The sequence below is a fragment of the Sphaerodactylus townsendi genome, linkage group LG16 (genome assembly GCF_021028975.2).
Source record: "Sphaerodactylus townsendi isolate TG3544 linkage group LG16, MPM_Stown_v2.3, whole genome shotgun sequence".
Lineage (NCBI taxonomy): Eukaryota > Metazoa > Chordata > Lepidosauria > Squamata > Sphaerodactylidae > Sphaerodactylus > Sphaerodactylus townsendi.
In genome coordinates, this window is record NC_059440.1 from 20,483,201 (window position 1) to 20,494,612 (window position 11,412).

Here is an 11,412-nt window from a genome sequence, read left to right on the forward strand (position 1 = left end):
GGAAGCTTTTCCAGCTTGGATGACTTTCCTTGTGCTCCTTACATAAGCAGCTGACATGGTATGTGCTGATCAGCAGTTACAGCCTGGTGGAAAGTAACTCCCTACCAGGAAGAGGAGGAGGGCTGTGGGGGAGGCTTGTTTTGCAGAACAAACTAGCTGCTCCTCCTGGAAAGCTTTGGCAGAGCGGCTGAGGCAGAAACGGGGGATACTGAGGCGGCACCACTGAGCACGCTCTTTGAAAGAGCTTTTAAGGCTTCCAATAACCAGGAGAAACAATGTCCTGTTCCTTTAACAGAGGCTAAACCTTTGATGTGCAGGGGGAAGGGGGATTTGCTCCCAATACTCTCCACTTTTGAAGGGAGGGCAGAACGCATGGAGAAGGAAGGGCTGAGGTTCAGTTGCACAGCACGAGCCTGGCATGCAGAAGGACCCAGGTTCAATTCCTGGCATTGCCAGTAAAGGGATTCAGCTGAAAGGTGGTGTGAAAGACCCTCTGCCTAAGACCCCTAGACAGCTGCAGCCAGTCTGAGTAAGCAATATCTGATTTGGTATAAGACAGCTTTGTGTGTTCAATGAAGTGGTGTAGTGGTGAAGAGCAGGTAGATTCTAATCTGGAGAACCAGGTTTGATTCCCCACTCCTCCACCTGAGTGGCAGAGGCTTATCTGGTGAACCAGTTGTGTTTCCACACTCCTACATTCCTGCGGGGTGACCTTGGGCTAGTCATGGTTCTCTCAGAACTCTCTCAGCCCCATCTACCTCACAAGGTGTCTGCTGTGGGAAGAGGAAGGAAAAGGAGCTTGTAAGCCACCTGGAGCTTCCTTACAGGAGGGAAAGGTGGGGTATAAATTGAACTCTTCTCCTTCCTCCCACCGTGTAGGATTGTGCAGCCTCCTTGGGAAAGCCAAACTGAAGCCCGAAGTTAGGGAAGTGGGAAGCGGCAGGCAGCTCAACTCATAACAGGGTCCTCGTAGAAGAAGTTCTTAAGCCGGGCCTAGACGCCTTGCTTCCGAGGAGACGTGCCTGGTGACTGTCGCCTGGCCGCAGCTGCTGTGCCGCTCGTCTCACTTGGCAGGCGCTCCAAGGGGCCCCGCCGCCTCCCTCCAGCCAGCCAGCCAGCCGCCCGCCCCCTCCGGAGGGAGGAGCCGGTCAAGGGGCGCCCGGGCGGGCCTTTGTGTGGCTGCGCGGGCGCGTCGGGCGCAGAGGATGGAGCCGTCGGAGGCGGCGCACGGCGCGGCGCTGCTGCGGGGCCTGGCGGCCTTGCGGGCCGAGCGGTGCCTGCTGGACGTGACGCTGGTGGCGGGCGGCGGGCGGGAGTTCGGGGCGCACCGGGCCGTGCTGGCGGCGGCGTCGGGCTACTTCCGCGCCATGTTCGGCGGGGCGCTGCGGGAGGCGCGGGCCGAGCGGGTGCGGCTGCACGGCGTGGAGCCCGAGTGCCTGGCGCTGCTGCTCGACTTCGCCTACACGGGCCGCGTGGCGCCGCCGCGCCTGGGCCCGGAGCTGGCCGAGCGCCTCCTGCGCGCCGCCGACCTGCTCCAGTTCCCCGCCGTCAAGGAGGCGTGCGGCGCCTGGCTGGCGGCGCGCCTCGAACCCGCCACGGCGCTGGACATGCAGGACTTCGCCGAGACCTTCGCCTGCGCGCCGCTGGCCGCCGCCGCGCACCGCTGCGTCCTGCGCCACGCCGCCGCCGGGTCCGACGGGCTGGGCGCGCAGCTGGAGCGGCTCCCCCTGGCGCGCCTGGTCTCCTACCTGCGCGACGACGCGCTGCGCGTGCCCAAGGAGGAGGCCGCCTTCGCCCTGGCCCTGCGCTGGGTGCGCGCCGAGCCGGCCGCGCGCGCCGCCCTCCTCCCCCAGCTGCTGGCCCACGTGCGCCTGCCCTTCGTGCGCCGCTTCGCCCTCCTGGCCCACGTCGAGGGCGAGCCCCTGGTGGCCCGCTCGGCCGCCTGCCTGCGCCTGGTCGCCGAGGCGCGCCTCTTCCAGGCCGGACGCCTCGACCGGCACGACATCGGGCCCTGCGCGCGCCTCCGCCCGCGCCCCTCCACCGGCCTGGCCGAGATCCTGGTGGTGGTGGGCGGCTGCGACCGCGACTGCGACGAGCTGGCCACCGTCGACTGCTTCAACCCGCGCACGGGGCACTGGCGCTACCTGGCCGAGTTCCCCGACCACCTGGGCGGAGGGTACAGCGTGGCGGCCCTGGGCAACGACATCTACGTCTCCGGTGAGCGGGCAGAGGAAGGGAGCGTCGGGTCCCGGATGGATCCCACCGCTGGGTTGGCAAAGGCGGCTGGAATCGACTGGCTGTTGTGGACTTTCTGGCTGTGGTCTGGTGGGTTTTGCCCCAAAGGTTTTGCCCGCCACTGCGGCCACCTTCCGTAACGTACCTCTGAAGATGCTGGCCGCAGTGGCAGATGAAACCTTTGGAGCAAAAACAAACAGACCAACGCCAGACACTCAACTCCCACCACTGGGTTTGTCTAGCGCTTGCCCCCCTTACAGGGCTGGCGAATTGCTTGGAGAGTAGAGGGTGGGGAGAGAGGTGCTGCATTCACAAAGCATGGTGTCACTCTCTGCCTGTCTCAAAATGGACCAGGCCCACCAAGAGTTGGTGTCATGGCTTTCCTAGTAGCAGGCATTGATTCTGGACAGGAGTGTTAGATAGGGGTGGCTGTCCTGGTGGAACAATCTAATCTGTATCATCTTCACTGAGGAAACCCCCCCCCCTTTTCAGCAGGCCTTTCTTAAGTATAGGGTAGCTGTTTAGGATTACAGATTAATGCTGGGGTCCCCCCCCCAGCAAGGCCTGCAACTCATCCTATTTGCCAACCCCGTCCCTGATAGAGAAACTGAGCAAGCAACATTTGGTGTTTGCATTGGCACATGCTTGACCATGCTCAGGTGCCTGAGCAGAGACTGAACAGATTTCCAAATCAAGCCATGCATATATTTCCTTTTGTGCTGCCTTCGTGCAAAGTTGTGCCCTTGTCTTTGCAATAATGTTGTAATTGTAGCGTCATAGAAAAGTCACTACTGTGGGATTGGGGCAGACGCATAGGCACAATCTTTGGTGCCTGAGTCTGATCTGAGGAAAGTCTGTTGCATGACAGACAGCCTTCTCTTTGTGGTTGGTAGGTTGTATTGCTTTGTGACTCTCTGTGGTTCCTTACCTGTGGAACATTGTACTCTTGCCTCTAGGAGGATCCGATGGCTCTAGACTCTACGACTGCGTCTGGCGATACAACTCTAGCGTAAACGAGTGGACGGAGGTCTCCCCAATGTTAAAAGCCCGTGAGTACCACAGCTCAGTGGTCTTGGATGGACTCCTCTACATTGTGGCTTCGGACAGCACGGAACGCTACGACCACTCGCTGGACGCCTGGGAGACCATGCAGCCCATGCTCTACCCCATGGACAACTGCTCCACAACAGCTTGCCGTGGCAAGCTCTACGCCACAGGCTCTTTGGCCGGCAAGGAGTCCATGGTTATGCAGTGCTACGACCCGGAGACGGACCTGTGGTCTCTCGTCAACTGTGGGCAAGTCCCCCCGTGGTCCTTCGCCCCCAAGACCGTCACTCTCAGCGGGCTGATGTATTTTGTAAGGTGGGTTCTTCCGGGGCTTCTCATGAATGGGTGGTGTGCAATCCAGGCTTGTTTGTGACTTTGGAGAAAGAATCTATTGTCCCTTTTAGGCCCTGAGCTTATTAACACGGGACCGGTAGGGGTAAAGCTCTTTGTGTGGATTAGAAGTTAGGATTTGGATCTTGCAGTAAGTGCAGCGTAAACACGTGATTTTCCTGCCTTGCCCTCATGGGGAGCTGAAGTGTAAGCAGGGTATCCAGAAAAGAAAACCAGCCTTCCCCTCTTCTGTAAACAGGAATGGAGGTTGGGGTCCGAGTGTGAGTTGCTGGAGGGATTTGCATGGGTGGCGTAATTGGCATCGTCTAGGAAAATATGTCCTTTTTTTAGAAAGGGTTATGATGCAGAAGGATAGCAGCTGAGAAGCAGAGATCGACACCCTTTGAGAAACAGAGGCGTGTTTGGCCGCGGTACGTTTCTCAGAACTGCGATGAAGCAACCGATTTCCTCTTCTAAAAATAGCATTTGCCTCAAGGGACACCTAGGGAGGGGAGGAACTCCGTCAAAACAAGGCGCCGTCCTTGGAGACTGTTTGCTGTCGGCACATATTTTCTCGAAAAGTCAGGATCGTGTTGTCTTGGTTTGCAAATCCCCCCCTGGCTTAGGACAGGGCGGAAAGCAACTCCTCCTTGTAAAGAATGAGCCAGAAACAGTATGGCTATTACAAGAAAAATAACTCTGCCTGGCTCAAAAAAAAACAAACCAGCATGAAAAATATAACCTTGAATAGAAATGATTAAAAATACGATCCCAAAAAAACCAAATATCAGCACTAAAAATAATACAATACATGAATCTCAGACAGAAAAGGGATCCCAGAATATACATGAAAAATAATGGGTCTCTGTATAAATAATATCCCTTCAGTGAAAATCCTTACAAATCAGTAATAAGCAGCAAGCAGACCTTCGATAATTAAGTCAACTGAGGTGAAATGAATGCTTGTCGTTCAACAAAAACGTTGGATTGTGCAAATAAGTATGCTGCTTGTTACTCTGATGATGGAAAGGAACCCCTTCCTGTCCGCCCTGGAAGCAAGCAGGCTTTGAAGCGGCCTTAAACTGAATCCAAACTCTTTTTCTTCTTCTAAATACACACACTCCTCAGGCAGGGAAGACATTCAGTTTCCATGTAGCTGACTGTCAACTTCAAACAGTTTTGTAGTCCAGGCTCCTGGCTATATCTGCAGACCACCCTGGTCTGCAGCGTCCCCGCCTGCCATCCAAAAACCCCTGTTGACCCGCTACTTTCTTAGAGCCCAAGCCAATCACAGGTGTTTTGACTTAAGGACTAATTCTTGGATGCATGACTTGGCACCCCGGAGACCTTCCTAACAATTAACTCATTTTACCGAGTTCCGTTCAGCTGACTCACCCTCTCATTCCCAACAATTATCTTTCAACCAAGAAGATTTTACTCAAGGAGACAAATCTTCTTGACACGGGGATAGAACCCGGGACCTTCCGCATACCGGACAGATGCTGTGCCACTGGGCCATGACTGTGCCCCTCCCGAGGGCCTTCTTTGCGAGGCCAAGATGGCGAGTGCTAGGGACAGGCCCGGAGCTGCAGCTGGTTTGTTGCCTTTGCAAGGCCTCCAGCAAAAGGAGCCATCATGACCTCACACCCCTTCCGTCAACAAGGGACATGTGGGATTCTTGCTGTCTGAATGGAAGGCCTCGCCAGACTTGTCAGCCCTTCTGAGGGTGACAGGCCAGGCGTGTGACCAAGCAGGGACTGAAAATAGCCCTTCGGACTTTATGTTCCAGGTTGATTTTAAAGGTGGGGGGGGAGGGTTGAACATAATTTCTAGAGAGCCAGCATGGTGTAGTGGTTAAGAGCAGGTGCACTTTAATCTGGAGAACCAGGTTTGATTCCTCGCACTGCCGCCTGAGCTGTGGAGGCTTGTCTGGGGAATTCAGATTAGCCTGCACACTCCCACACAAGCCAGCTGGGTGACCTTGGGCTAGTCACAGCTTCTCGGAGCTCTCTCAGTCCCACCCACCTCACAGGGTGTTTGTTGTGAGGGGGGAAGGGCAAGGAGATTGTAAGCCCCTTTGAGTCTCCTGCAGGAGAGAAAGGCGGGATATAAATCCAAACTCTTCTTCTTCTTCTTCCTTACAGGATAGAAAGGCAGGGTGTAAATCCAACTCTTCTTCTAGTTGAGGTTTGAGCTCCTCCTCCGCAAAAGAAACTTTTTTTCTTGGTGGCTGGTATCAGGCCAATACCGTTTTCTCCAGGGATTCAGTAACTGTTGGAAGAATTCAAGTAGTGGTAAATGCTGGGCGCCTGGCTCATATATGAGCTTGTGAACGAGGCTGTACCTGCCAGGAAGCCTTTGGATGACTGTAGCAGGTACAGTCAACCATGCAGAGACCACTCCATCCCTTACTCATTGCTGCTCGCTCACCTGCCCTGTAAGATATGTTCCTTTGTTGCTCTGAGTTCAAAAAGCGGCAGCCCAGAGTTTCTAGAGAGAGCCTGAACTGTCAGGAAAATTACAGGGACCTTCTACAGTTGATGGTGCTGGTGGTCGTCACAGTCACAGTCTTGCCGTTGTGGGGACTTGTGCAGAGGCCCCGTGAGAGCTTTCTTTCCATTGATAAGTTGTGATCAAAAGTGACATGTTACCCTGTGATGGAAACTTCAAGTGACCTAGTGAAATCATCTGACTGTCATTCTCATGCTTCTTAAATTGTCACGTTGCAAGTCTAGACAGCCCCGTGAATAGACCAGTGAGCGTTCCCAATGAATGGGCGACTGCCTTATTTTTTGACACTGATAATCATATGTAATGAATGATCATATTTATTAGTGCTTTCAAGCATTCACCTTGTTTCTCTGCTCTTTACAACAACCCTGGATGGGAGGCCAGTGTTGTTATTTTCAGGTTGGAAAAGGGGTTGTGGGCTGGAAAGGGTGAGGCGTTCCGGTTTCAACGCTCAAGTCTCCCAACTTCTAGACTTTGGCGGCACGGCCTTTGTTTGCTGCAAAGCCAGGGGTGTCGGATTTGGTCCTTATGCCAGAAATGGCGTAAATGTGTTGTTGTCAGTCTGGGCTGAGCCACGGCAGGCTCCCCAACCCAGATTGGCACTGGGAGGTGTGGCTTGCCTGGTCAGATTGGCAGCTGGGGGCGGGGCTGCCTGGGCTGGTGAGTCTGTAGCAGCCTTGCCAGCCCAGATCAACACTGGAGGAGGTGGATGCCTTCGCGGGGTGGTGGTGCCTGGGAGCAGGGTGTGCGTGTGCCTGCTGCAAACTGGCTTTCTAGGCCTGAACTCGAGCTGAGAGGTGCTTCAGCTGGCTCACAGGCCAGATAAGCCCTTTCCAGTGGCCAGATCTGGTTTGACATGCCTGCTGTAGAGATACTGTCCAGATTCCATAAGACGTAAGTATCTCCTTTACAATGTCAGTTTCCACCACTTTGCAAAGAGGGAATGGAACCCTCTGGGCGACACCTAATAGAGGGCAGGAAAATAACCCCCCATATGTGTTGATTCCTGCATGTGCTCCTTTCCTGGCACAAGAATTGTTTTGGGGAGAAAGACTCTCCTCTGTCACACAACACACACTTTGCTTTCCCAGCGCAGTCCTAACAGTGCAGTTAAGAGGTGACATGATAGCCATGTTTAGATATTTGAAGGGATGTCATGTTGGTGAGGGCCAAGCTTGTTTTCTGCTGCTCCAGAGACTAGGATCAGGAGTAATGGGTTCAAGGTGAAGGAAAAGAGATTCCATCTAGATATCAGGAAAACATCCTGACTGTCAGGGCTGTTTAACAGTGGAATGCACTACCTCCGCGTGTGGTAGAGTCATCTCCTTTGGAGGTTTTTAAAGAGAGGCTGGATGGCCATCTGTCAGGAGTGCTTTGATTGTGTGTTCCTGCATTGCAGGGAGTTGGACTTGATGGCCCTTGGGGTCTCTTCCGACTCTAAGATTCTGAACCAGTGGTTCTCAACCTGGAGGTCGGGAGCCCTTTGGGGGTCGAACGACTCTTTCACAGGGGTTGCCTAAGACTCTCTGCATCAGTGTTCTCCATCTGTAAAATGGATAAATGTTAGGGTTGGGGGTCACCACAACATGAGGAACTGTATTAAAGGGTCGCGGCATTAGGAAGGTTGGGAACCACTGTTCTAAGCAGAATTGTACCCTTATGTCCACTGACATCCATGGACTTAAGGGTGTAACTCTGCATCAGCTTGTGCTGTCCGAGTCTTTAAATTGAGCATGTGTTGATCGACTTGCGCAGGATTTCCCCAGCAGGCCTGTAATGGGAAGCATGGAATTCCTGCTGCTCCAATTCCTGTAGACATGTGGTTTATCTTCACTCTCCCCCCCCCACACACACACACAACCCACCCCCCCACCCCCCCCCACCCCGAAATCAGAAGTGGTTTAACTGCGGGCTCCGTCGCTTTGCCTCCCATCTGCAATTGTCAAACAGATTTCCAGCAGGACAGGTGCTGGATCCCTGCAGAGCAGGACTCGAGCAACTGTTTGAAATGCCTAACCGGGTCTGGAAAAGAGAAGTTCTGCCTGGAGCTGCCAGGGCAGCTGTCGCCGGAGATGTTCTCAAGCCAGCTTCTGAGATTTCATATGTAATTAATGATAATATTTGTTAGTGCTTTCAAGCATTCACCTGGTTTCTCTGCTTTTTACAACAGCCCTAGATGGGAGGCCAGTGTTATTTTCACTTGTGACTGGAAAGGGTGAGACATTCCGGTTTCAACACTCAGTCTCCCAGCTTCTAGACTTTGGCAGCATGGCCTTTGTATGCTGTAAAGCCAAGGGTGGTGAACAAAGTTTTGCTTTGGGTCCCCATTGCGGGGAGCGGGGTATAAATATATAAAACTCCTGCACTTAATTTCTGAATGTCACTAGGCTGGATTCTGTCCTAGTTGGGAGAGAAGCAGAGGTACTTGCGCTTGTGGGAATGTCTTTGGTCTTGTTTCGTTTGGCGGGAACCTCTTCAATCACTTCTATAGCCTCTTTTGTGTTTTGTTTCCATCCGCAGAGATGACTCTGCTGAAGTTGATGTGTACAACCCTGCGAAGAATGAATGGGACAAAATACCTTCAATGCTCCAGGTAGGTTGCTTTCTGATGGTCTCCTTTTTAAAAAAAAACGTGCTGTCAAGTCACAGCTGACTTACGCCAACCCAGGAGAGTTTTCAAAGCAAGAAACTTTACAGATGCGGTTTGCTGTTGTCTCCTTCTGCATAGCGACTGTGGTATTCCTTGGTGGCCTCTCATCCAAGTACTGTCCTGTTTAGCTTCTGAGATGTGATGGGTTCAGGCTAACTTGGACCATGCAGGTCAGGGTACACATCACACACACCCACGGGTGGGGAGAAGAAGTACTGATGCCTAATAAAGGTCTGATTGATTATTGATAACATTGTCCCCCCTCCTTTATGTCCAGGTTCACGTCGGTGGCAGCTTGGCCGTACTGGGCGGGAAGCTCTACGTCTCCGGCGGCTACGACAGCACCTTTGAACTCTCCGGCATCGTGGAGGCCTACGATCCCGAAACGCGGGCCTGGAGCGTGGTGGGTCAGCTGCCGGAGCCGATCTTCTGGCACAGCAGCGTCAGCATTTTCCGCCAGTTCATGCCCGAGACCGAGGAGGACGAAGAGCCCCCCTTGGACAACGCCATCAGCCTGAGCCGGCAGCAGCAGAACCTTCGCAATCAGAACTTGAACGAGCTGCATTAGCAGCCGGCTTGCCTCTGGTGGCTCGGAGTAGACCTGCAGCGCAGAACCTGCGTCCCTTCCAGGGCAGGGGCAAGCTGGGCTTTGGAGACTGTGATGTGTGCGCTTGAAGGGGTGACAGGAAGTGCAGGGCGGAGGAGGAGGAGGAGTGTTGGAGTGTTTTTCTTAGGGACTGGCCTTCTTTTTGGCTGGGTAGGGGACAGTGTAACAGGTGCATTCCTGAAACTGAATCCTTTAGAGGAGGGGGAGCGGTTGGAACCATACCTGGCTGGAAGGAGAAAAGTTTGGATTTAAATCCTCCCTTTCTCTCCTGTAAGGAAACTCAAAGGGGCTTACAAGCTCCTTTTCCCTCCCCCCCTCACAACAAACACCCTGTGAGGTGGGTGGGGGAGAGAGCTCCGAAGAGCTGTGACTAGCCCAAGGTCACCCAGCTGGCATGTGTTGGAGTACACAAGCTATTCTAGTTTCCCAGATAAGCCTCCACAGCTCAGGTGGCAGAGTGGGGAATCAAACCCGGTTCCTCCAGATTAGAGTGCACCTGCTCTTAACCACTACACCACGCTGGCTCTGAGGCTGATAATTTAAGGAGTACCCTTTCCTAATGGGTCTGATAGCTACCCTCCCCTGCCAGAAGCATCTCCCACCAAATCCTCCACTCTTTAAGAGAAGAACCGCCTCCCCCAGCCTCAAAAGAAGAATCCGGGTAGCAGCCATTCCAGAAGGTGCTGGAGTCTCTGCCCCGTCAGTGCCAGCCCTTCTATCTAGCAACTGGTGGTGGTGGGCCCTTTCCTCTGCTGTTAACAAAGGATTTCCAAACCAGGTTTCCGTTTTTGGGGAGAGAACCCACAAGCAGGTGCCAATAAAGGGGTATAATTGTGCTGCTTTGGGAGGTGCTGCGTCATACCTGTTTTGTCTATTAGCTGCTTATGTGGGGGGTTGTATTTGATAGGATAACCAGAGTTTCTTCTGAATACGGGCAAATGGAAAATGACAGTGTTCCAATGAATGGTCGTGTTGCGCAAACAGCGTAGCTGCTACAGGGGGTGACCATGTATGAGAATCCCACACTCCTCTGATGAACTGGCAGCACATCTTTTCAGTGCTGGTGCCTTCTAGGTTTGGAGTAGAGAGAAGTATATTTTTTGAGTCCCTAAACCTGTTCTTAGACAATGTTCCTGCATCTCAGTCTCTAAAGTTCTAGTTCTCAAGTAGCGAGTTGAGCAGTTTCATTTTTCTGATTTAATCGGAACAAGCGCGTTTGAACCAGAGAAGCTTCCCGTCAGTCGCTCAGTGTGTCTCAGATGATGTTCCTAGCAGGACTTTTCAATTGCTGAGTGACAGATTCCCATTTGGAAAAGAACCAGAGAAGGGTGGTCAGCATCGGTGACCGAGGGTGTCTCTTTCCCTTTCTTCTAGTTGCTGCTGCGGAGGTCCCTAAGGAGGGACTAGTTGTTGTTGTTTTTTGACTCACTGTTTTGTTCAGGGCAATTTCTCTTAGTTTTCTAAAGCCAAATGATGAGGTGGAGCGCGGAGGGAGGGGAGAATCTCCATTTGGGGGCCACTCTTTAACGAAGTCGAGGTTTTCACCAATGGTGCCTTAATGGAACGCAGCTTGAAACAAGCCTTAGACCTGGTTCATGCACGCAGGAGGAATTGAGTTGGACAGACGCACTGCGCCAGCTTCAGGCCCCTTCCGCACATGCAGAAGAATGCACGTTCAATCCACTTTCGATGCACTTTGCAGCTGTGCAGAATTGCAAAACGCACTTGCAAACAGTTGTGGGAGTGGATTGAAAGTGCATTATTCTGCATGTGTGGAAGGGGCCTCGGACTGGAGGATCCCATTCGGAATGCCCTCCTCCTTACGCCCAGTCCCACAAACAGAAAACCAACACTTCAATCAAAGAGAGAAGCCAGACTCCCCCCCCCCCCGCTAATGCTTTTTTTCTGCACAAAGGAACATTCCAAGTGTCTAGAATCCTCCACTTTCTCTCTGAAGCTGTTCGGTACCATTATATCTCCTCAGGTCTCTGCCATCTCCTCATCCTCCTGGATGCATGAAGCAGGTTACAGC

At 53.1% G+C, this 11,412-nt stretch overlaps 1 protein-coding gene across 1 annotated transcript; it reads left to right on the forward strand.

Moving 5' to 3' along the window:
• The first annotated feature begins 983 nt into the window (after positions 1 to 983).
• On the forward strand, positions 984 to 9,736 carry KLHL21 (kelch like family member 21). Its single transcript, XM_048518433.1, has 4 exons — positions 984 to 2,217; positions 3,192 to 3,597; positions 8,644 to 8,716; positions 9,051 to 9,736. The coding sequence occupies exons 1-4, from the start codon at positions 1,206 to 1,208 to the stop codon at positions 9,339 to 9,341; spliced, it is 1,782 nt and encodes a 593-aa protein (XP_048374390.1). The 5' UTR covers positions 984 to 1,205; the 3' UTR covers positions 9,342 to 9,736.
• Positions 9,737 to 11,412: the final 1,676 nt, after the last annotated feature.

What these genes read in the sequence shown, in the direction of transcription:
- KLHL21 (XM_048518433.1), top strand. Translation starts at nt 1,206, where the DNA reads ATGGAGCCGTCGGAGGCGGCGCACGGCGCGGCGCTGCTGCGGGGCCTG. An exon ending in CAACGACATCTACGTCTCCG is followed by an intron (nt 2,218 to 3,191) that starts GTGAGCGGGCAG and finishes TCTTGCCTCTAG; the next exon opens with GAGGATCCGATGGCTCTAGA. An exon ending in GGGCTGATGTATTTTGTAAG is followed by an intron (nt 3,598 to 8,643) that starts GTGGGTTCTTCC and finishes TTCCATCCGCAG; the next exon opens with AGATGACTCTGCTGAAGTTG.